Source organism: Herpailurus yagouaroundi, unplaced genomic scaffold (genome assembly GCF_014898765.1).
Source record: "Herpailurus yagouaroundi ecotype Mexico unplaced genomic scaffold, PumYag 139, whole genome shotgun sequence".
Lineage (NCBI taxonomy): Eukaryota > Metazoa > Chordata > Mammalia > Carnivora > Felidae > Herpailurus > Herpailurus yagouaroundi.
Window position 1 is genome coordinate 56230054 of NW_024412394.1, and position 27062 is coordinate 56257115.

Below are 27062 nucleotides of genomic sequence, written 5' to 3' on the forward strand. Positions count from 1 at the left end.
TTTAGTGAACAAAGGTATTCAAATTACTAACTTCCTCAAGAAGGATGAACTATGTTGTTATAGCACAGGCACAGAAAAAGATTTCTTTTCGAAAGGAGAAAACATAGTATTGTGAGAAGCAAGATTTGAAGCATAAATATCTCTAGTGCCATAGTAAATTCTTTCCTGACCTCCTTCACACAGAGCAGACCAGATAAATAGAAGTGATGGTTTCCTGATATTTTAAATTCTAAGGAAGCACAGATAAGCCTTAAAAAAAGTCCATTTTTATCATCCAGGTATTCACAGTGTGAGTGATTCACAACAGACTATTGATATCAAATTGGTATGAGCATATTTTCTGTTTTGGTCATAATTAATTTTAATATTAACACAAGCTGTAACAAGGAAAGTTCTGAAAGGAGGTGGGGCAGGATAGGGATACAGCAATAGAAAGCCAACATGAATTATTGTAAGCTAAATCTTTGTCTTTCAAATTATTCTTATGATTGTATGGAGAACAGTGATTTAGTCAGTGTATTAGAATATTCCTATCATGATACTATAGGCTCAACATAAGGAAGTTTCGATAACGTCAGGAGTACATACCCATCATCCTGTAAGTCAGTTGCAGTCCTGCACTAGAAATTTTTTTTCCCAAATAAGGTTTTATATATTTTAATATTTCACCAAGGTATTCTAAGGACTTTGTGACCATGGCAGATTTATCAGAAAGTGTCTGCAGATTCCCATAAGTAATACCAATAGCCTATAAAATAAGGAAAAACATGATTTAGATTTCCAAGTTTCATACAGTATAGACTTTGAAAAATAAAGAAAATTTCTCTCTCTACACGTACAAACACACACACACCCTTACATTTAAGTTTACATCCTTAACTTTCCAATAAATGTTCACAGCAATTAAAAAAATTGAAGATTTTCAATTAAAAAAGAATGAATTCTTACCTTTTATAATTAAAATAAAGGTTAAAAGAAGAATTAAAAAAAATCAATGGAACTGATATAAAAGAAGTTTATAGCCAAATTACATCAAGACTTCCAAACATCCTGGCACACAACTGGCAATCCCCAAATTCCTACAAGTAAAATCTACAAGCAACATGACCAAATTCTTACACGTATGACCTCTCTAAAGTTCAGTTATATGATATGGATTGATTTTTCCCCGCAAAATTTTATGAGCCATTAGATGCTAACTTTCTCAGAGGAAAAATGATGAGGCACAAAGGACAGAGATAGCAAAATGGTGAGGTGGTAGAGAGAAATGTGAGGTGAGGCGGTGAGAGAAGAGTGAAGTGTGAAAAGGAAGAGAAATAAATGAAAGAATAAGTTGAGGAAAGGTGAGAATAAGAGGTGACAAGTCACAAAAAGAATCAAGAGAAGACTGGCTACAGATAGGTTAGAAGGTTTGAGAAGAGTAGCAGTTTTCAAACCATTATTGGCGACTTAGAGTGGATTTCAATGACCTAAATCGGACACAATGGCACCAATACAGTTACATGATTTTTCTCCTGCAGCTCTCAGCAGATAAGACAAAGGAGAGAAAGAAAATGGTTGCACTAATCCAAGGTTGAGGGTTTGTAGGTGTAACCAAAAGACCAAAGATGGAAGACTGAAAGGATGATGATAAGAGTATACCTGCAGTAAGGCCACCAAGGGGTCTAATTAAGACGGATGGGGAAGAAGTGAGACCTTGAGAGGATGTTGCACTTGGAGAAAAGGAAGTGGAAGGTCACTTGGAGGTCTGGAGGCACAGGTGGTGATCATCAAAGAGTTCTCAGATAATCCAATGATGCCATAGCTCAAGGTTTAGTCATGGGAGTGGGCAGATGAAGCAGAGCAGAAGTGAAGATCACTAAAGACTTGTGGAGTTTTGAAATGAGGGATTAGGATAAGTTATTCAATGTGATATTACAGTTAGTCAAGTTGATAACAAAATGTAGAATGTAGGAAAAGAAGGAATATAGTGAACTGGAGTGACTGACAGATGAAAACAAAAGATATACTTGATGAACCTTTTATTTTTATTTAGCTTTCTGCCCTTGGTTCTCTACATTTCTTTTCCTAGACCAGAAGTTCTCAAACTTCTCAGTTCCCTTTCGTATGCTTAAAAGTTGGGATCTTAAGGTGCTTACTATTATTTGAGCTATATCTATTGATATTTACCATATAAAAAAAGAGAAAATTTAAATTATGTACTAGTTCACTTAAAAATAAGAAGCATTATATGGGGCATCTGGGTGGCTCAGTTGGTTAAGCATCCAGCTCTTGCTTTTGACTCAGGTCATGATTTCACACTTCGTTGAGTTCGAGCCCTGCACTGGGCTCTGTGCTGACAGCACAGAGCCTGCTTGGGATTCTCTCTTTTCCTCTCTCTCTGTCCCTCTCCTGTTCATGCGCGCTCTCTTTCCCTCTCTCTCAAAATAAATAAATAAACTCAAAAAAGCAAAAATAATAAGCATTATATATTAACAGAGTAAAATGTTTTTATGGAAAAGAACTTTATTTTTCAAAACAAAAAAAAATTAGTGAAAAGTGACAATTTTTACATTTCTGCAAAACTCTTTAAGTTCTGGCTTAACAGAAGACAGCTAGATTCTCATATTTGTCCTTACACACAATTTGTTGTAATATGCTGCAGATGAAAACAATTCAATCTCACAAATACATGTAACTGGAAGAGAAATAAGTTATTTTAATAGACATTTCAGGTAACTATGGGAATCCCTCTTTGATATTACACCAAAACTTGACAAGTGATATTTCTTAAAGGTTAATTGTATTATGGAACTCAAAACCGTGTCCACAAATATTCTGTACTCTTCTGCATTAAAAGCCACTGCTCTATTTTGCTTTCTTAATGAATGTTTAATACTCCTGCATGCTTTTAAAAAGCCTGTACTGGTCATTTGGAAAATTCTAGTTCACTGAGTTAGCTTGCCAATGTTGACACATTTCACTTATTCACTAAAAAATTCCTATTTGTTAATACCACCACCAATGTCATCAGAAAAGTCTTTAATTATCATGAAGCTCTCAAGCTAATGGCAAATGCTTGTTTTCCAAAATTCTAATTTTCTTAAAAGCTCAAATTGTGTTATTAGCAACAAACACCGTCAGTTGTTTTCTTTGAAGTGATACTCATTTCACTCATTTCTGAGCAAATGTCTGCCAAATACCCAAGTCCGAACAACCATACTTTGTTAGTTGGTCTTTCAAGATCAAAGCAGTCAGGTCAGCTTGTAACTCAAATTATTACATAAAGTGTTGTTTTTGGACAACCACCTCACTTGAAGCAGGTGTGCTTTTAAGTGCACTTTCCATTGTCATTCATAGGACATTACAGACATGTACTCAAAGGTCAACATTTAATAAATTTAATAATTTACTGTTTCATTAAGAATATTCTTAAGTGAGACTGGGTTCTTTTTTTTTTTCTCTTGTGATTGCGTGGCAGTGAAAATTATGACCACCAATATAACATTGGGCCATGGTGTTGATTTGTGCTAAAGTTTCTGCACCGTTTGTGTAAATGTCAATACACTTTTGAGCTTTAAAATTCCTGAAAAGGTATCAGCAACCCTCAGATGCCTATGAAACACAATTTTGAGAACCACTGATCTAGATCTCAGTATTTCTCTGTGTTTAGCCTTAACCTCCCAGGACTATAAGACATATGTATTTCTCAGACTATCTCAGGGATTTCTTTGACTCTATTTACTTGTCATACTATCATTTCTATGTAAGAAAGAGTTAACATGGTAGGCCATAGACTGCTATCTTTAAAAAGGTGTATTTTTAAGTTTGGCCCTTGGTTGGTGATTGGGAACTTAGGTCTTTCCCACCATTTCCCAGTAAGTATGGCTCACTCAACCTAAACTGTCTGTGCGAACGATATAGTTTACACTGAATATCTGCCTCTCTTCTGGGAGTCTGGAATTTTCTAAGTGCTAGGCAAAGGGGGCCTATGTGAAAACCCTCGGGCAGACAGCAGACAGCATTTCAGATGTGTTGTCACAATTCCTAGTTGGAAGAATTAAGTATGTCCAGTGCGACATCTGGGAGAGGACCCTTGGAAACTGCCTGGTGTCTCCAGACTTCACCCCATGCTGACTGAACTTTGAATTCTTTCATTGTAATAAATCACAGCTGTGAGTACAACTATATGCTGAGCTCTGAGTCCTCCCAGGGAATCACATAGTACACGGGAATGATCTTGGTGACACCTTACACCAATCTCAAACTAAACCAGTTTAAAACTGAACTCCTCACCTACTTCTCCCTCACCCTAAGTCATGTGCTCCTATTTCTCCTTAAGGTATCATCATTCTTTTAGTTAAACACAGTATTTCTTTCACATCCCTTCAAAATTTCATAATTCAATTTTTACTTCCTTCTAAATCAGCTAGTTTCTGGCCAACACCTTCACTCTAATCTACTGTTAACTAATTTTCTTAAAAAGTCATTTGATCAAATCAGACCTACTTAAAAATGTATAAAGCCTTCATACTGTTCACAGAAGAAAATCCAAACTTCTTAGACCAAGATGCTCTGAATTATTAACCTACTGAATGATCTATAAACTGACACTTTGCATACACTGTCTTACTATTTTAACCTTTGTGTTTATCCTGTATTCTCAGACAAGTAAAAAGTTAAGATCAAGGATTACTTCTTTTGTTTTTGCAAACCCCTAAGAAATCCTGGCATAATACCATCTAGCATTTAGCAAACAATTATTATTTACTGAGTGATGAAAGAACAATTAATTGGACGGGACGAAATTAGAAGACTCTTTGGAAACTATTAGTGAAGTACATGACCTCTACCTCCCTTTCTGATCCTGTATGGTTCCTAGGATAGGTGTTTAAGTACAAGTGAAGATCCGATCAACAACTAAATAAAAGGCTCAAAAGAAATGGCCATTTCATATCTGCATGAACTATTACTAAATATTTTTAGGATTTATATGGTATCACTAATTGTCATACAATTGTACTTTAACCTAATAGAAACCAGTGGAAGAATTCACATTTGTGGCAATAGCTTATAGCTGTATTTATTTTCATTGCAGTTAATGCCAACCGCTCTGTGGGAAAATAAACCAACTTTTATTGTGAATAGCTTACAAAACCACTAATCCAAACACATGAACAGTTTCAGCAAGGATGCAAAGACTATCACATAATATAAATTCCTGCAAAATTAATAAATAAAAGTCAAATGCTGAAAGCGACTATTTATTATGGAGACAAAGCTAAAACAAATGATTGGATTTTAAGGCCCCAACCATAATGATATGAAGCACTTAGTGTTTATGCTAACTACAATAAAATTTTACTGTAAAATTTACTATTTGCTACAGGGTGGTAAACATTAAGTTAGAACTATTATGGACCCTGAATAAGGAAATCTAGTTCCCAAGAATCTGGAGAATATTGCTACCTAGGAACTTCAGCAATAAGATATTCCTACAATTGACACAAGCCTTAGTGTGAGGCTTTTATGTAGCATTCCTTAGTCACTACTTTTCATTACATGTACTTCTTTTGCTGTCCTTAATATAATTGTCCTCAACAAATATATTCTGTAATTGTACTAAATCACTGATTCACATTTTTATTCCTCCTTAATTTTATAATAGCAGGCAACCAATAATATGATTCATTTAAAATAATTCATTTAATAGACAAATTTCATAAACACTTCAAGTTTTTGTGAAAAATAATTATAATTCATCTGGACAATTACACTAATAAATGAAAAATACCTCAAAAAATAGAATAAGTGCTTTTGTAGGGTCTTCTGGACTGGATAAATATTCGACTTGAGCCTTTGAAAAAATATTCTTTACTTCTGAGAGTTTAAATAGCAACCTTGTCAGTTCAGCCAACTGTCCCAAGTACTCTTTTTCTGTTAAGATAAAAATAATATAATAATATTCCTAGATTTATTATATAAATTTATGTTACATAGATGAGAGTAAGGAATACAGCATTCATGTATAACATTCTTTTTAAAATAAAATTCAAATTTCCACATAATTAAAAACTTTCAATTAAGTCTCTAAGGAAAAGTTTTATTTAAAACCAAAAAAACATATACTTGTGAATACACAAGCCCCAAAATTTTTTCATGTCAAGCCGACTGATGTAATAAGATATCACAATGAATTTGGGGCATTTTTTTCAGTCCAAACTTTGTGTGATTTACAAATGGCCATAAAGAATAGCTTTCGGAAAAGGAATGTCCTGTGGGCAACCAGAACTGAATGGATATTTAAAAAAACAATAATAAAGTATAAGTATCAGTCTGTGAATTATAATAGTAAAGCAGAGGAGAGGTAAAATATCTAATATAAAATAGGAGAGAAGTATTCACAATTAGATACTTTTCTTTTTAGGGTGTTAACAGTGTGATATCTGGTTATTTGCTTTACAGTTCCATCTTTTTTTGTGATTTGTTTCTTCAAGGTAAAAAGATAGCTTGTCACCTGAGAGCAAGTTTTTGTTCATGGCTTCCAAGGAAACAAGTTCTTTTATCTTTATAAGAGAGAAATTTGTCATATATAACAGGGAAATATCAGGAAAAAGAAACAGACTGCAAAAGAAAATGTACACACACACACACACACACACACACACACACACACACACACACACAAAACATGTATACATATACACAAACATTTTATATAACAAATATATTTTTCATCTTTTTCTATTAATTTGTGTAACAAATCAGGACATTTTAAACATTATTTAGCTATCTAGAAAGTAAAATGCCTGAAATACTTACCAACTGCCTGTCCAGGATTTATATCAATGAACAAATCATCAGGCACATAGAAGTTTTTTATATACATTTGCAAAATGCAACGAATCCATGATCTTACAGTTAAGGCTTGGAAAGATACACAGCCTGAATGAGAAAGTGCTTCACATAACATGCTGTAAAAACAAGTTGATGGATATTAAAACCAAAACCAAAGCCAAAACCTTACAATATATTCCCTGAGTATAGAGATTAAGAAATAAAGGACAAATTCTAACACACCCCACTTCTTGGCTTGTTTTATAGACACACACATTAATTCAGATATACACTGCTGAAAATAAACACTAGAGATACACAAAAAAGGGTATTTTATATAAAAATTTTTGCTTTCGGGGCGCCTGGGTGGCGCAGTCGGTTAAGCGTCCGACTTCAGCCAGGTCACGATCTTGCGGTCCGTGAGTTCGAGCCCCGCGTCGGGCTCTGGGCTGATGGCTCGGAGCCTGGAGCCTGTTTCCGATTCTGTGTCTCCCTCTCTCTCTGCCCCTCCCCCGTTCATGCTGTGTCTCTCTCTGTCACAAAAATAAATAAACGTTGAAAAAAAAAAAATAAAAAAAAAATTTTTGCTTTCATCTATAGCAGTTCTAATTTTTAATATTTATTTATTTTTGAGAGAAAGAGAGCATGCGAGTGCAAGCATGAGTGGGGGCAGGGCAGAGAGCTGAAGTCGGACGCTCAACCGAGCCACGCAGGCGCCCCTGACGGTTCTAATTTTTAATTTCCTTTTTCCACTGGTGGCAAATGTGCAGGTTTATGCCAAGGGCAAGAGGTAAAGAGAATAAGGTTAAAATGGGAAAATCTAGAAAGGGGCTTATAAGTAGCTAGGTGACATAATAAAGGAAGTGGCAAGTAGAAAAAAAAACAGTGGCCCTTAGAGTAAATAAAAAGAAGTGGTCATGACCATTTATGTAAGACAAGAGTTAATGACAAAGATTTCTGTGTGAGTCTTCTAACCAATTCCATACCCATCCCTTTCTTTCCTGCTATACCACTCCATAGGCGGTCATTATTGAAGAATTACAAAGTAACATCTGACAGAAAAAAAATAAAACCAAAAATCTTTCTGTGAAGCCAAAAGCCTGGCTAAATCTGATATTTAACCATTTTATAACTGGGGGGTAGAAAGGATGAGGGTGGTCTTAGCCTAACTATGAAGTGCTAGGTAAAGTCAGAAATTTGAAAAATACATGTAAGTCATAACTCTAAAAATATTGCTTTGAAAAACCTGAACAGAAGACGTCCCAAAGAGTACACAGTGCCAAAGAACTAAGGTTTGTCATTTATGACAACCTTTCCAAAGTTCTTTAACACCTTTGCATTTCAGTTTCTTCAACTGTTACAAATATATCAAATACTATTTTTTAAACTAAACTTATTCCAGACAGTTTCAGCAGAAGTATTTAATAAATACTGTTTGTTATTATAGAATTAGCAAGCTAAAAGAGACTAAAAGTAATCCAATCGAAGTTGAGCTCCCTTACTTCATGACTTAAAGCCAATGAGAAGATGGCTTACTGACTGCTTAGTGGACTCCCTTATGCGAATACCTCACTGACCGCATCCCTCTTCATCTGGACAGGAACTACAGTAGTCTCCCAGGTTTGTGCATTTATTTTCCCTCATCTTACTATTCTTTTTCATATCTTCCCGATTACACTATTTCTATTGTAACTTCATTTACTATATGTTTTTCCTACTGGAGTTCCTCAGATCTGTTATATAATGCAACAGGAGATACAGATAAGGAAACCAGGGTTCAGGGTGATGAAGTGTTGTGTTCCTAATTGTACAAGAGTTGAGTCTAAAAAACCTAGCTGTGAAAGGGAAAGCTATCATTACACCTAAAAATACAATATACTTGTATTTTACAGAACCAGCAATATTAATTACATAATTTCTTTCAAAAAGGTGAATATAGAAAGGTAATTTCAAGATGAAATAAAGGTAGTCCTACAAAAACAGTTTTAAAAAAAAGCTTTTAAGCAGCAAGTTTTATGTTTATTTTTATTTATTTATTTATTTTTAAGGCAGGCTACTGCCACTGTCAAATGCTGATACATCCAAAAGCAAAAACCACCAAAGTGTCAGTATATGTACGAAGATCAGTTTTTATTTGTGAAAATTCTTACTTTCCTAGTATACTGATCTATCATGAGTTTCTATACATGTGCATACCTGAAATCAAGTCACTTACCTATTTTGTAGGCAATGACTTAAATATCTTGCTACAACCTGGGGCCAGATGATATCATCCCAACCAAAAAGCTGTATTATTGATATAACTGGCTGAGGCTGAAGATCTGATGGAGCTGTGCTGGGCATGTCCAATGCTAGCAAAGTAAAATCTAGATTTAAAATGAGAAAAATTTATGGTGAGGAATTTTTTTCTTTAAATTAACAAAAATTAAAAATTTTTTTTTGACAGAGAGAGTGTAGAGAGAAAGGGAGAGAGAGAGAGACAGAAGGAGAGGATCTTAAGCAAGCTCCGTGCTGAGCATGGATATGGGGCTCGATCCCATGACCCTGGGATCATGAACTGAGCCAAAATCAAGAGTCGAATGCTCAACCAACTGAGCCACCTGGGCACCCTTATAGTAAGGAATTTTTAAAAACTATTTCCCCTCAATAATAAAATGTCACATGTAGAAATGCAGAACAAAAAGCAAAAACTGAACTATATTCATGTTGCCAAAGAAATTTCCGTAGTGATTATATAATCTCCAAGAATGGGTCTAGAATAATCTATTTCAGCATTATCATCATGGAATCTATAATGGCTTCCTCAAATTCCAAATTCTACATCTGATGTTTGTACCCCCTCATTGAAAAATCCCATTTATTTTATTTTTAAAAAGTTTTTAAATGTTTAATTTTTGAGAGTGAGTGTGTGCACGCGCGCGAGCGAACATGAATGGGGGAGGGGCAGAGAAGGAGACAAAGAATCCAAAGCAGACTTCAGGCTCTGAGCTGTCAGCACAGAGCCCAATGCAGGGCTTGAACTCACAGACTGTGAGATCATGACCCGAGCTGAAGTCTGACGCTTAACCGACTGAGCCATCCAGGTGCCCCTCAAAAAACCCATTAAAAAAATATTTCTAGCATCTATTTCTCTCCAATCAAGCTAATGTACTTGCCACCTGCCACAGAGAAGACTTTGGTCTCAGACAATGGATAGTCTTCCATTAAATGGTAATTTCCTAGTAATCAGTGACACTCCACTTTCTTCAGAACCTACTAAGCCTAGGAACTAGAATTCCCTAGTTAGCCACATTAAACAAATATACTTTATTTTGTGATTTCCTGGGAATTCCCCAACTTAATTTGTATTACATTAATTTGTTTGTCAATAGACTGCTTATGAAGCACTGGCTCCTCCGTACCTCCCTCAAGCAGTGGCTGTGTATTCTCCCACTTCTCTCCTACACTTGACCTACAGATAGCGGAGTTTGCGCCTTGGTCCCGAGGATGCTTCTAGACCATTCTCCCCTTCCTCCTCTTGAAAACCTCCAGCTTTGACTCTCATGTCATTCCTTGTTCATCTCCCTCATTCCTTTAAGACTATAGCTCACTAACCACATCCTCTCTAGCAGTGCTCCTGTCATAATCCTGGATGGCTTTTCTTCCGATATCCTGGCCTATCAGTTTCTTGAACTCCCCTCCTCAGTGAATCTATCTTCCACTCTATTTCAGCCATTTACTCCCATGCTGATACTGTGAGACTTTGGCATTAGCAATAAGTACATTCTCTCCCGCTTTCTGGCACCTCCACCCAATTGGAGGGGTTTTCCAACTCTCTTGTCTCTAGGTCTCCAACTCCCAACAACTATCTGATTCCACCAAGACCTACAATTCATTGATCCGACAACTTTTTTCCTGTCCCTCACTGCCTTCTTTCCTTTTTTAGGCAGCTTTATTGCACGGTCCACTGTTACGCTAGTTTTGTGTACTGTCCGCTCCCTTGCTTCTTACTTGATTCATTGTATTTCTCTGGAAAAAGCAAATGTTTAATTCCAACTCTTGGTCTTCTCTTGCTATGTACCTGCTCCAGTATAAATGGCTGGCAAGGAATCCTACTGACTGATCTCACTTTAAATTTAGGACTATAAACTTTAAGTTAGACCTTAGAGCTGGCCAGCATTCCTGATACATTACTCCAGTCCATTCAGACTTTTACTCTCCTGGAGGGCTACCGCATACCTTCTTCCCTCTCTCTGTCGTTAGCCAGCACCTCCTCCCCATCCCCACTTTCAGCTAACGGCCTTACTTACTACTTCACAAAGAAATGAGAAACATCAGCCGAGAACTACCACAAGCTCCTGGCACATCTACCTAGCTGCCTGTTCTTGGACCCCCCCCTTTTTTAAGTTTGTTTGTTTGTTTATTTATTTATAGAATGCACATACACTGGGCACATTAGCAGAAACATCAGGTGTAGAATTTGGAATCTGAAGAAGCCATTATAGATTCCACAATGATAATGATGAAATAGATTATTCTAGACCCATTCTTGGAGACCTTTATGATCACTGCACAGAATCCCAAGCAGGCTCCACACTGTCAGCGTGTGGAACGTGACATAGGGCTCGAACTCACCAACTGTGAGGTCATGACCTGAGCCAAAATCAAGAGTCGGTCACTTAATTATCTGAGCCACCCAGGTGCCTCTGGGCCCATTTACTCTGCCTTCTCTTCTGCTCCTACAGATCATCTGAGGCCAAGTCTTTTATAGGATCCCATTTCTCTTAGACATTAAACCACAAGTGACTACTATGCATCATTAAGTTTTCCTTTACTCCAAACATTCATGTCAGGATTATAAATATGCTGAAATTTCGCCCATGTTATTAAAAAAAAAAAAATCTCTTTGACCCACACCTCCCTCTAGCTAACATCTCCATTTTTCTACTTCTCTTAAACAGTGATACTCAAAAAGATATATCCACATTTGCAGTCTGTAATTCATCTTCTCACATTTTCTCTTAAATCACCTTTAATCAGGACTTTGTTTCTAGCACTATACCAAAACTCCTTTTCAGGGTGACCACTGACCTTCCCTCTTGCTAAATCCAGTGCCCAATCTCAGGCTTCATCTTTTTTGATCCATTAATAGCATTTGAGCAGTTGATGACTTCCTCTTCCTTGAAATCCTGTCATTTGATTTCCAGGGCAACACACTTGGTTTTCCTGTTGCTTCACTGGCATTCCTTTGCAGTCTCCTCTCTTGGTTCCTTTTTATCCCACAAATCTGAACATGGGAGTATCCTGGAGCCCAGTCCTCATGCTTCTCTCTTCACCAAACTTACTCTATCGATGATCTCATCCAGTTCACAGCTTTAATGACTATACACAGTTCCCAAATTTAACCTCTTCTCTGAACCCAACACTTATTATCCAAGTGCCTGCTTTTCTTAGAGTTTCATGGGTATCTAAAAAAAAAGTCCAATATCAAAATCCTAATCTTCCCTCATAAAACTGCTTCTGTCACAATTTTCCTCACCTCCATAAATAAGGAATTCTCTCTTTATTCTGCTTACCATATTATACCCACCTAGAAATTCTGTCAGGTCTACCTTCAAAATACTCTGTGTACCTTCTGACTGGAAATCCAACCGCTTCTCACCACCTGTACTGCTACCATGTTAGCTCAAGCTGCTCATTTCTGAATTGTCAACGGTTCACTAACTGGCCTCCCTATAGTTGGCTCTCAGTCTAGTAGCCAGAAGGGTGCTCCTCACTGCTTTGCTCAACACTCTTTCAAAAGCTTCTAATCTCAGAGTAAAAGCAAAGAGTCTTTCCAACTGCATACAAGGCAGAACACAAGCTAGCTCTTCACTACCTTTTGGTTATATATCTGGACTCTCCCTTCCTTTCTTATGCCACAGAAGCTTTTATGGCTTCTCTGTGGTTCCTCAAGCACACCAGACATGCTCTTGCTTCTGTTCTTGTGCAGAGCATTGGTCTCTGACTTCCTTCAGGTCTTTGCTTAAATGGTACTTACTCAAGCCTCCCTGACAATTCTATTTAAAATTACAATCTGCCTCTGGCATTCCCTATCCTCTCTGATATATTTTTATTTTTCTCCAAAAACAATTATCACCTTTTATTACATATCTTGCTTACTTACTAATTGTTCTCTCCCCTGCACTAGACTAGAAGTTCAATGAGAACAGGTAACTTACACGTGAGAAAAGGAATTGCAGTCCTTTTCCCATTGGTAATTCCACAATGGCATTACCATAAAATAAATGTGGGTGTTCGATGACTGTTGTTTTCAATGCAGGAAACTTTTTTCTCCTAACCTATCAAGTCTTTACTTCAAAACAAACCCCTATAAGTATATGTGTGTGTGTGTGTGTATACACTTCTACTTATTTTTAGCAACTAGGACAGAGCTCATTAAACTTGTGTGGTATCATTTCTGTTCACTGACTGTGAGTTGGGATGATGAATGCAAGAAAGAGAAGTCATATTGGCTTCTAATGACTGCTTTGGTTAAACCGATTACATATCAATATTTATTTTCATAGACATTCTGGTAGCTGGAAAACTGTGTCCTGTCACAGTTCTTCAATCTGTCATTGTAATGTTTTAATTATGGAAATGCTAGTAGAATTCAAGATCTTTCACAATTTATATCATTCAGTCTTTTATGTAGTGCTTTTAGCTCAGCTTTCTGTCATTCACACCAGGGTAAAATAAACCATGGTTTAGGTGTTAGGTCTTAAAAAACATCACATCGAAATGCATTATATACCTTTACACAAATTGCAATTAAAGGCATGTAGTTGCTATACTGATCTCCATCTATTCTAGTACTTCTTAACATATTTTGCGTGAAATATTCCTTTGAGAAAGATAATGATCTTTTCTTAGAAAATGGCAAATAGGGGCGCCTGGGTGGCGCAGTCGGTTAAGCATCCGACTTCAGCCAGGTCACGATCTCGCGCTCCGTGAGTTCGAGCCCCGCATCGGGCTCTGGGATGATGGCTCAGAGCCTGGAGCCTGTTTCTGATTCTGTGTCTCCCTCTCTCTCTGCCCCTCGCCTGTTCATGCTCTGTCTCTGTCCCCAAAAAAAATAAATAAATGTTGTAAAAAAAAATTAAAAAAAAAAAAAAAAAAAAAAAAAGAAAATGGCAAATATGCTCAGATACTCAAATTCTTGTCTACAACGTCATGTGATTCAGATTCCCTTAAAGCCTAAGCACATGACCTTAGGCCAAGAGTCAAATTAATTAAAAATTACAACCTAAAATAGAATCTAGAAGTCACAACAATAACAGTCTATACATTTGAGGTTATTCTTATCTCTGCTTGGTGAAGTAGAATTCATAGTATATTCTTTTACTCTTCACAGAAGTAACTTCATGTTACATCTAGATATCTCCATACACAATTTGAAAATAACGTCCTTGAACTAGAAGAAATCAAATGCTACTTTTCTTTCCAGATATTGCATGCATAAGAAAAATTTAGGCACATTCGATATTTTTAAGATCGAAAATTATATTTTATTTTTAGCGAACAATCACTTAATTTTTACCTTTACTAAGAAGAAAACAAGCCAAAGGATCTTAATTTAAAAATACAAAACTCTTTTTATCTTTCTGGTTGTCAAAGTATTTATTAGAATGTAATAAAAGAGTTTGTTACCAAGCAAATAGAAGAAAAAACTGACAGAGTCTGCAAAATGAGAAGCTAATTAGCAAATTAACAACGCTGACCTGCAGCTGCGTCCGCAAGTTCTGAGAGAGGCACTATCTGTGACATTCTCTGACTCTTCAAAAATGAAAAGAAATGTCTCCATAGTGCACTGGCAACTGCAGCAAGGTGGCGCTCTTTAGCCGATAATGAAGACTGCGCAGTTAGGTCCACATTCTCCTTTTGAAGTTCCTGACGCAATTGTTGATGCATACTCCTAAAAAGAAATAAAAATATAGCTAACGTCCAACAAATCTTTACAAAAATCTTCTTTGAATACATTTTTGGCTTTTAACGTTTATATCATATGAAAACTGAAGGACCGTTTTATATAATTAAAACCTTTATGCCAAGACATTATGCATTTCTGGTTATTTGATGGATGAATGATGGCATATTAAGCACCATAAAGTTAATGTTAATTACTAATGTCAACCATTAATTATATGCTTTTTAATATGTCAGATCCAAATGAGAAACAGGCAGCTTCAGAATGAATGTCTGCATTTTGCAACTCGCTATGACAAGTGATTTTAGTTACAGTGTAGACATGAAAGCAATTTTTTAAACCATTTTCTTCCAAGAGCTTTAGGACATGGATGTACCAAGAAGAAAGAAAGTACATCTAGCTTGCCTGTGTGTGGCATCTGTAATTAAAATATTTTCCTACACAAAACTGTGCCAGGTATAATCTTGGTACTTTGGTCCCAAAAAATCCATAATCATTTTCACAAAGCGGACAATAATAAATAAAAAAGTTCTTGCTCTCCATAACTTAGTAAAACATGAATACAATGCTGACTAGTCATTTATTTACCTATATGTTTAACTGAAAATTTAGACATTTCTTGCAAGCCAAAACTACAGTGAGATATCACCTCACTCCTGTCAGAAAAGGTAAAATTAACAACACAAGAAACAACAGGTGTTGGTGAGGATGTGGTGAGAAAGGAACCCTCTTGCATTGTTTGTGGGAGTGCAAACTCTGGAAAACTGTATGGAGTTTCCTCAAAGAGTTAAAAATAGAACTACCTTAGGATTCTGCAGTTGCACAATTGGTTATTTACCCAAAGAATACAAGAACACTAATTCAAAGGGATACATGCACCCCTATGTCTATAACAGCATTATTTACAATAGTCAAGATATGGAAGATGAATGGATAAAGAAGATACAGTGTGTGTATATACATGCACAATGGAATATTTTATTCAGCCATACAAAAGAATGAAATCTTGCCATTTGCAATGACATGGATGGAGCTAGAGTATAACGCTAAGCAAAATAAGTCCGAGTAAGACAAACACCATACACTTTCACTTAAACGTGGAATTTAAGAAACAAAACAAGGGGAAAAATGAGAGAGAAATAAATAAAAAAAAGACTCTAAATTATAGAGAACTGAGGGAGGGAGGTGGGTTGAACAGGTGATGGGGATTAAGGAGTGCACTTGTTGTTATGAGCACAGGGTGATGTATGGAAGTGCTCAATTACTATATTGTACACCTGAAACTAATTTAACACTGTATTTTAACTAATTAAAAATAAAAACAACAAAAAAAGAAAATTTAGACATTTCTAGACCTTAACAGAAATATAAGAGGGGAAGGAAACACTAAGAGATTTTTGTAGTGATCTGGAATATAAGGCATTTTTGCAATATTCCCAACTACTAATAATATGATTACCTAACACTAAATGTACAACCATAATATTATTCCTGTTTCTATTACTGCCACATCAATTGAGAGTAGATACAAATGCATGGATATCATCCTGAGATAGATACGCTTTCTTCAATGAAAGACAAACCAGTTAAAACATAACCAATAGAGCTAAGGCAGACTTCCTCTGATAGTGTTCCATTAAAAAAAATAACTAGTACTTAAAAAAAATATTACATTATTTCTCACATTCCTGATGTTTTTTTAAGTTTTTTTTTTTTTTTAAGGGGCACCTGGGTGGCTCAGTCGGTTGCATGTCCAACTTCGGCTCAGGTCACGATCTCACAGTTCATGGGTTCAAGCCCTGCTAATAGCCCTGGGCTATTAGCCCAGAGCCTGGAGCCTGCTTCGGATGCTGTGTCTCCTTCTCTCTCTGCTCCTCCCCCACTCATGCTCTGTCTCTCTCTGCCTCTCAAAAATAAAGAAATGTAATAAAAAAATTTTTTTAAGTGTTTTTTAAAAAAAAATATTTTTGACAGAGAGAGAGAGACAGAGCGTGAGCAGGGGAGGGAAAGAGAGAGAGGGAGACACAGAATCCAAAGCAGGCTCCACGCTCTGAGCTGTCAGCACAGAGCCTGATGTAGGGCTTGAAACCCATAAGCTATGAGATAATGATCAGAGCTAAAGCTGGCTGCTCAACCAACTAAGCCACCCAGGCGCCCTGCCTGATGTTTTTTTAAAATGTTTTATTTATTTATTTTGAGAGAGAGAGAGAGAGAGCGAGCAAGTAGGGAAGGGGCAGAGAGAGAGGGAGAGAGAATCCCAAACAGGCTCTGCACTAATAGCCTAGAGCCCGAAGTGGGGCTCAGGAACTGTGAGATCATGACCTAAGCTGAAATCAAGAGTCAGATGCTTAACGAACTGAGCCACCCAGGCGCCCCTAAATTAGTTTATATAGGGGAAGTAGACACTTAAAATAAATACACAAAATACAGAACTTAGTACACGTACCTAAAACATTTCCACTGAAAGATCAAACTGGACCCAAGACCACATTTTAGGACTTTTCGCATAAACTACACCTAAGTAAGTAAAATATTATCAGTTATATAACATTAGGATGCTGCGCTCCTTGCCACTGAATTCTTGGATAATCATGAGACACTACTTAATACTACCTGAAGTATCGATAAAAAAGTACAAAATGCCTGGGGAAAGAAGATCATAGCAAGCAATTCTCATAAAAGCTAACCAAATATCTGCTATATCCTCTCTGGTAAAAACATGCCTGAGATGCTTTCAACTTGAACTAGTGGCTAGAGAACCATTTCAAATCCTTTAGCTTTGAGTAAGTTGAATATCAACTACTAAAATCCATTTGGCACCTAACTTAACTGCCTACATCAACATGTAGCAAATTTCATGACCACATGTCAACACACTAGAGTCCAAGTAAAATAACACCACCATTGGCACAACACAGTTATAGCCATTTCAAAGTATACTGGTTTCAAAGAATAATTTACTGTACTAGAGTAGGATAAATTGTGCTCCCTATTTCTAAATAGATAAGCCATTTCTTCACTAAAACCTATTCCCTAGGGAGGGATATCATTTCTGGTCATCCTCTTTGTGCTAGAAATTCTTAAATTAAAAATCAGAACAATTCTATGAGATAGGTATCAGTAATCCTCTTCATAGATGATGAAGCTGGCAGTGAGAAAGTTAAATACACCCAAAGGTCACATGGCTAAGAAAGGCTGGGCCCATAATCTGAACTTAAAACTCACTCTGAAGCCCATACCTTCCTCCTACACACACACTTATGCACTAAGAATCACACAATTTAAACACTGATCAATCTTCTCTTCCTACTTGGGTTGAAGAAAGTTCAGTAAACCTAAGAAAAGGAGCTAGAAAACCCTCATGTAGCTTTGCCTCTTACACCAGAATTCTGTGTTAGAAAAAAGTACAAGAGATACCCAGAAAAATGCATTTGAGGCAATACTGAAAAAGGCCAACAAATCTGAGCCACTTTTGACCTCTTCAGAGCAAAACAGTGAGGTACCAGGGATTCTAAGTAGGAGTTATTATCAGGATCTGATTCAGAGGTCTGAAAAAAGAAACAAACCACTAGGTAAAAAAGCTAGAGATTACATCTTCCAATGTAAGAGTTAACACAGCAAAAACAAGTTCCAATTAAGCATAAGACATTGACCCAAACACAGATTTGTTTTGGAAATGTGCATCCTCTTTGCATTTTGGTTCGAAAGAAGTTAGATATCCTGGGACTATGCAAAATACTTTCTGCTTGATGGTTTGAATATTCAAGGAATATCAGTTTGAATAAGAATGAAAATCTGCTAATTTAACACCAAATAAAGTTGTTTAAAACCTTGTAATAGTTTGTGTAAACATGAGCCAATCAGAGAATGACAGATGCAGGAAATGTCAAGGATATCCTACAATGGGAGTCTGAAGGGAGAATCAAATTTCTGCGCTGTAGCCAAAACAGAAATACTCCAGGCAGTCACAGGTAATTTTTTTTAAATTACATTTTCTGGATGAGAAAACTAACTGCAGAGACTACAGAAAATTTATTGTATCACATGTGACTGTGTATCTGCTGAAGGTATGTTTACGAAAATGCAAATACTGAAAGAAGCTGTCACTACAGGTAACAAATACAACACAAAGCATATATGAAATACATAAAGTGTCTAACAGTTCTCGGTGTCATGGCTATTTTATGAAACATTTTCTACCTTCTTCAACAAACTGGAGAAAAATTTGAAAGTAAATTTACTGCACAGAAAATGAAATGTACTATTGGGTCAAAATCAAAAAAGAAATATCACAGGAGAGAGAGAAACTCCTAACACTTGGCAAATGTTTTGAGTAAAGACAAATTTAACATGGGTTAAAACCATTTTGGAAACACACACGTGGAAATATACATGCCTAACTATCCGACTTACATTCTGAAAGATGCAATATAGTATAGTAAAAAATAAAATTTGCTGAATGTCAGGTTACTCAAATTGTGGCTCTCAGAGAAACAACAGCAACACCCAGCACTCATCAGTATTTACCACCATGTGCCACGTACCATGTTGAGTGTTTTATAAGCATTTATTTCTTACTGTATGAGTTTGGTGCAGTTATTATCGTCTTACAAATGGGGAAACTATGGCAAAAGAAGTACATGTTGGGTAACACAGCTGGCTATTAGCAAAGCTACCCAGAGCTGTGTGACCTCAGAAAAAGTGAGTAAGCTCCCAATGTTTATTTTTTGAAGAATCAAGAAGAGGAACAATCATTTGCTATATCCACTGTCAGGTTAACTGTGAAGACCACATGAAATATTTCCTCAAAAATGTTTAGAAACCTACCATTACAGTAGGCAAACACCAAAACTTTTCCTTCCTTCCTTCCTTCCTTCCTTCCTTCCTTCCTTCCTTCCTTCCTTCCTTCCTTCCTCCCTCCCTCCCTTCCTCCCTCCCTCCCTCCTTCCCTCCCTCCCTTTCTTTCTTTCCCAAACTTTTACACACTTAGTTATCCAGATCTTCTTATGCTTTTATTTTAGCTCCGGTATCCTTCCCCCTATGGCTTACCTTATTATGTCCAAGCATATTCCTCGTTCCTGGATCTGACTGCTCTCTTGCCCAATTTTGCAAGATCTGTTTTCCTGGGGTTTTTTTGTTTTTTGTTTTTTAAACATTTGCTTTTTGGGGGGGGGGAGGGGCAGAGAGAGGGGGACAGAGAGGATCCCAAGCAGGCTCTATGCTGACAGCAGAGAGCCCAATGTGGGGCTTGAACTCATGAACCCTGAGATCATGACCTCAGCCAAAGTTGGACGCTCAACCGACTGAGCCACCCAGGCGCCCCTGTTTTCCTGTTTTTATCTTTCCACTACTTCCTTCTGTGATTTCACATATTCACTTAGTCATCACAGCCCCACATACTCACCCCTACACAGTCATGCGAATACACTGAGGTATCTATCACATGAGTGGCACTGAAACTGGCACCTGCCTCCTGCTCACTGCCAGCCTGGTCTCTGTAGTACCTTCTTTCCTCACAGCTTAGGCAGGCTTCTGGGAATACTTCCCAGACTACGGTATCTAGGTTTTACTTCTAATCCTCCTTTTGTTTCTCCTATAACTGATAATTACAGAAGTATGACATTCTGTACATCACTTTCCTAGTAGTCATTATTGTATATGTAGTATTTCTAATACATTATGCCTCAAAATTGAAAGAAAATTTGTCTAGTGAGGGACCTGTGTCCACACATAAAGCATAATATAATACAAATGATAAGAGATGAAAGCAAGGGATTAACAACAATTAATAATTGAATTCCTCCTTTAGTCCTACTCCAAACCTGGCAACTTTTTTCAATCAGTATTAGTGAAAAATAAAATGGTAAGTTTTAAGGTAAAAAGTTGTTCTAAACCAAGACAGGTAATTATTCCAAGTATCTGATTTAGCTAATAGAAAACTGGATGGGAATGAGATTACTCTATGACCATTTTCATTCTCAGATAAACTCACTAAAAAACTGAAGGTACTTTGGATCCTCTTGTCATTCTTGTTCACAGCTAAAACCTAGGACTATAATTACTTTACTACTCAGAATATAACATAATCAAAGTAATGACATTACCAGAAAAAAAAAAAAACAAAAACAAACCTAAGTCTTACAGTTTGAAGTTATCCTAAAAATCATCCAATCCAATCCAGCCTCCAGCTATAAAGAGACTTCTGCAAAGCCCCACTATGAGAGAATGGTAGCTTGAGTCTTGAGCCCCAGTTCTGTGCATGCCCCAGTTATCAGGGAGAGGCAGTAAATCAGAAACCAGGCTGGCAAATAGCAGCCTGGTTATGCCTTGCAATGCCTCCCTATAATAGCTCATGTGTTTGTGTGTATGTGGAGGAGGGGGTGGATGGTGGTGATGACTGAGTGCATATGTGACATCAAGGCTGTTTTGACTACTGAGGGACTATGACAAATAGAAAGCACAGCACTGGCGAAGATGCTTCCAGACACATATAATGCACTAAGGAATAAGGGAATAAAAGGGCTTCTCAAGATGTAAGGAAACTTGTCCAAATGAACACTTGTCCAGGAAAGAGAAGACCAGCTTGTGACCCCAGAAAACTTCTGAGACTTAGTTTTTCATCTGTTAAATGGAAATAATGCTCTATTATATACACTATCGAGCTGTCAAATCACACCACTTAGGTAAAAACAATCTGTAGACTATAAGGCAAGATAATGTGCATTTTAGTCGCATTTCTACTGCTTCTAAATCCGTAATAACCATGCTCATGATGCAGTAGAGCATTATCTAGGAAGACATGGGCTTTAGAGACAGACATACCACAGTATAAATCTTTGACCAAGGAGTGTCAATAAGATACTTTCCAATAATGGAACAGTTACTGTAGGCCAGGGAATTGAAGATTTTTATTGAGAATATATACACAGTCTTATTCTGTTTTTGGCCTTTACTAATTTAATCCTATAGGTACTATTATTATCCCCATTTTATAGAAAATAAATCTAAGTACAGAGAAGATAAATAATTTGATTCTGGGCTATACTGTTAGTAAGCAGCAGAGCCAGAACTTGAACCCAAGCAGTCAGTCTAACTACCATGCAACTATGTTACACCTACCTCAAATGCCATTTTGCTCTCCAAATAAATAATACATGTTTTAATGTTAAGTTGCTATATTCATTCATTCATTCATTCATACGCTAAGCTCTTAATAAAGGTAGTTACAAACTAGTATAACACCCAATCCCAGGTGGTATACCAGATGCACACACATTAAAGGTTTAATACTTCTGGGAGTGGAGGTCATTCTATAAGGATCCCAAAGGTCAATGAACATGTGATAATTTAAAAAGTTTCCTGTGAAGGGTCCCTGGATGGCTCACTTGGTTAAGCTGCTGACTCTTGGTGTTGGCTCAGGTCGTGACCTCGCATTTCATGGGTTCCAGCCCTGCAATGGGCTCTATGCTGACAATGCAAAGCCTGCCTGGGATTCTCTCTCCTCCTTTCTCTCTGCCCCTCCTTCATTCATTCTCTCTGTCTCTCTCAAAATGAATAAACTTAACAATTAAAAAAATATATATATATAAATAATATGTATAAATATATAAATAAAAATTAAAAAGATTCCTGTGACCCACAATTAATTAATTTGCAAGACTGGGGAAAGAGAATATATCAGGAATCCAATGTTGAGTCTGGCAAACCAAGCATGCTTGTAGCAATACTGCCTTACAGTTTTAGAGAATAGTACTGGTAAAGTACTTAAAATGAGGCTGCTTGCCACTATCCCCCAAATATGGTACAGCACGAAAATATGCCAGTAAAAAGGAGTTATTTTTAGGAATTAACTCATAATTTTATTCATCACATTTATAGATGATTATGGGTCTCAAGTCAGTTAAGTTTTCCAGTAGTATTTTACTTCATTTTATTGTATATCAGTAAAAAGGGGGGTGCCTGGGTGGCTCAGTCACTTAAGCATCCAACTCTTGATTTCAGCTCAAGTCATGACCTCACGGTTTGGGAGATCGAGCCCCACTTTGGGCTCTGTGCTGTCAGCCTGATTAGGATTCTCTCACTCCTCTCTCAAAATAAATAAATGGGGGCACCTGGGTGGCTCAGTCGGTTGAGCGGCCGACTTCAGCTCAGGTCATGGTCTCGTGGTCCGTGAGTTCAAGCCCCGCGTCGGGCTCTGTGCTGACAGCTCAGAGCCTGGAGCCTGTTTCAGATTCTGTGTCTCCCTCTCTCTGACCTCCCCTGTTCATGCTCTGTCTCTGTCTCAAAAATAAATAAAACGTTAAAAAAAAAATTAAAAAATAAATAAATAAATAAATGAACATTAAAAAAAAAAAAAAAAAGGATCTACCTTGGTAGTTCTCAATTCTGACTACCATCAAAATCATCTGTAGAGCTTTCTAAAACTACTAATGCCAGTCTTACTAAAGATCTTCCTCTGGGGTGCCTGGTAGCTCAGCTGGTTAAGCATCTACCTCTTGATATCGGTGCAGGTCATAACCTTGCAGTTATAAGATTAAGCCCCGTTTCGGACTCCACTCCAAGCATGGAGTCTGCTTGGGATTCTCTCACTCCCCCTCTCTCTACCCCTCCCCTGCTTGTGCTCTCTTTCTCCCAAAATAAATAAATAAACATTAAAAAAAATCGTTAAGTTTGGGATCTAAACATACTACTTGTTCTTAAATTCTGACTCACTAGGTCTGGGGAGGGGCCAGAGAGTCTACATCTCTGTCCAGTAGATGCTGCCAGCCCTGGGCCACACTTTAATCTCTTACCTTCCTGACTTTCCTCGTCTCTAAAATCGGGTCAATAATAGTACCTAAAGGATTAAATTAGTTAAAATCAAACACTTAGAATAGGATTGACATATATTCTCAATAAGCTGACTTTGATTTTTTGGTCAATGATAAAAGTGACTTCATTTATTGCATATATCCTATTTAATTCTTGTATCACATAAGGATATGGCCCATGGACTACACAAGTAGCAAGACCACATATAATTCTGTACTAGAGGAGTCCTCTACTCTGTAGGCAGAAGTATAAAACAAACTGTAGGCTTTATACCAACTCAGGGAAGAAAGATCATTGAGGGCATCAGAACAAAATGGGCATGGAAATGATTCTCTAAGGACAGGTTAAGAACTGAATATGTGAAAAGGAATAAAGTAAAAGCACAAAGGTATACAAAATCCATTCATTTACTCTCTAATTCCACACATATTGCATATGCTCTACGCAGTAGGGATATAGAGTTTACAAAGCTCTGCCTTTCTGGAGCTTATATTTTAATAAGGTAGATAATGAAACAAACATAGATGTGTAACATTTTAGGTTGTGGTACACTTTATGAATAAAAAGTAATCAAAGTACTGAGATAATGAGTGATGGGAACAAATATTTCAACTAGGATGATAAGGAAGCATCTACTGAGGTGACATTTGAACAAAAACCTAAATAAGTAAGGGAGGGAATTATGGGCAGAGAGCATTCTAGGGAGAAGAAACAGCAAATGCAAAGGTGCCAAGGTTGGCAGTTCCATAGGCTCAAGGAACAACAATTAGAAAACCAGTCGGCTGTAGCACAATGGGTGATAGAAGGAACAACAGATGAAAAGCAAAGAGTAACATAATATGCATCTTACAAGGAAAATATAAAAGAAAAAGGGGAAGGAAAGAAAAAATAACCACTCTAACTATAATGGAGCAACACTAGAAGGCAATCAATTTAAGAATGGAAAATATGGCCATGTTTGTTCATTCACACGTTTTCCTCATTCACTCCATAAAAGGTTACTCAGCACCACTCACTGTATCTGATACCAAAAACACAAAAACAATCAAGGCAGACACTGCTGTTAAAAAAAAAAACACAAAAAAACAAACAACAACAAAAAAAACCAATAAATAAATCAAGATTTCATTTTAAAGGTAGTTAGGAGCCACTGAAGGATTCTGAACTGAGCAACAGCATAATGAAAACAGTGCTTTGGGAAAGATTAATCTGGTAATGGCAAACAGAATGGGTTAGAATAAGAATGGACTAGAGACCAGAGAGACCAATTATGAAGCTTCTGTAAACATCTAGGTATGGGCTTATACCCAATTTGAGCTCCTTATGAAGGAAAAAGAAAGCCCACAGTAATTATTTGGCATTTTGTGAGGGAGAGGAAGCAGTCTTTGTTTTTGCCAAATTTTGAGGGAGGGAAACTAAAAGTTAGGAGGGGCAATTAATTAGTACAGGAGAGTATAATTTGATTTGAAAACAGAAAACTTATGTAACAAATTCCAAAAAGTTTTTGGAAATCTAGATCCAGAGTCCAAGAATACGTTTAGACTCAGGAATCACTGTTTTGTAATTCAGCTAATTTTAATGAATTCAATGTCTATTAATTACATGAAGTACCATATTAGATGCTATCAACTATGATCATTGCTCTGAAAGAATATACAACCAAGTTCTGAGAAAGGGGTATGTACAGAGTATAGTAATGCATAAAAAAGGAACATTTGGTCCAAGTAGGGGTTTGATGACTCCTTAGAGTAAATATGCCATTACAAGATCATGGAAGTTGTGTTAACTAAATGAAAAAATAATACAAAAAAGTTCTAGGAAATTGAAATAATATGAGTACAGCATAGTAACATATTATTGCATGGTGTATGAGAGGGCTCACCAACAATTTAGTATTACCATAAGATGAAAGGTCAAGGGGTAGAATGATGGAAAGTCAAACTAGAGAAGTGATGGAGCTAAGGTGTTGAAGGGCCATGCCATCTAAAAAGACCTATGAGTGAACAATTCTTTAAAGTGGAGAGAATCAACAGCAACAAAAACAACTTACATACTCAACATATATCTGCCTAATAGTTGGTTCCCAATATAACCTAAAACTTATAAGGACAATCCTATGCACTTATACATTTAAACACCCTGTGTAAATGAACAAAGCTAATGTTACAATGCTATTTGTATTTTTAGATATATATTTTTACGTATTTATACATATATGTATATATATTTTTTTACATAAATATTTTAAAAATATTTAATGAAATATTTTCATTAAAAAATCCAGCCTGGTAAGTATATGTGACTTGGTACATATACAACTATATATAACTCATCACAACATACTATAAATATATATATTTTTGTCAATGCTTAAATGTTGTTTCATGTTCCCATCTAATAAAAGTGAGCACAACAAAACAACCCGAGCAAGTCTGACTTATAACCGTTAGCATTATTAGTACAGCATAGTGCAAATTCTCTTAACAAATGGGGGCTTTACTGCAATCCTGAGTTGAATATACTTATTTTGCTGTGGGGTCTGTTTCTGCCATTTAGTCTGAGTTTGGGGGTAGAGTTTAACCTATAATCAATAAGTAATAGTCTTGAACTTAACACAAGAATCAAAGAAAAAGTATTAGGCTGGATATTAATATTTAAGTTTTACAGCACCTCAAGATTTTGGAAATTGTTGAGGGTAGAGACCACATCAAGGCTTGGGTGAAGTCCTTCGACATTGTAACTATAATAAACTATAGGCAGATGGATGCCATAACTTAGAGATTTCTAAAAGAACAAGAAAGCAATCACCACCTGACCGTGGCCAACTCACTTCGGAAGGGGTAATGCTACAGTAACCTTATATTGCTTATATTTAGATAGGGCCCTCATTTCCGTGAACTCATCCTCTAAATTTAATAGCAAGTACGTGGGTACAAGGAATGGAAGAAAGAGAGGGAGAGGTTATGTGCTCTCTATAAACAGGGCGCCTAGGTGGCTCAGTTGGTTAAGCATCTGACTTCAGCTCAAGTCATGATCTCACAGTTGGTGGGCTCGAGCCCCATGTTGGGCTCTGTGCTGACAGCTCGGAGCCTGGAGCCTGCTTCGGATTCTGTGTCTGCATCTCTCTCTGCTCCTTCCCCGCTCATGCTGTGTCTCTCTCTCAAAAATAAAATAAAATAAAATAAAATAAAAAAATTAAAAGAAAAAAAAACTGGTTAGTTTCCAAGTTTGCCTGCTTACAGAATATCATGTGGGTAAGACCATGAGTTATGATCCAGGATCTTTGTCCATGATGTTAGAGGCACTGAGAGGTGAGATCATCCCTATAAGAAGTCTCACAATAAAATATACACATCTTTGATAGAATATCCAAAGCTGTCACACTGGTCTTTTGAGATTTCAAATACGATTCTCTTCCTCTTTAACTGTAAACAGACAGGTATAACTGAGCAATCATAAATGCAACTGGATCTTATCTAAAATGGTG

The 27062-nt window shown here is 36.8% G+C and overlaps 1 protein-coding gene across 1 annotated transcript in view; it reads right to left on the minus strand.

Moving 5' to 3' along the window:
- Positions 1-27062, minus strand: part of MMS22L (MMS22 like, DNA repair protein) — a 125943-nt gene that overhangs the window by 25807 nt on the left and 73074 nt on the right. Inside the window, exons 15-19 of the mRNA XM_040474213.1 lie at positions 14559-14752; positions 9032-9182; positions 6802-6953; positions 5774-5916; positions 589-748 (exon numbers count right to left, since the gene is read on the minus strand). Coding sequence (XP_040330147.1) covers positions 589-748; positions 5774-5916; positions 6802-6953; positions 9032-9182; positions 14559-14752 — 800 coding nt within the window. The remainder of the gene's footprint in view (positions 1-588; positions 749-5773; positions 5917-6801; positions 6954-9031; positions 9183-14558; positions 14753-27062) is intronic.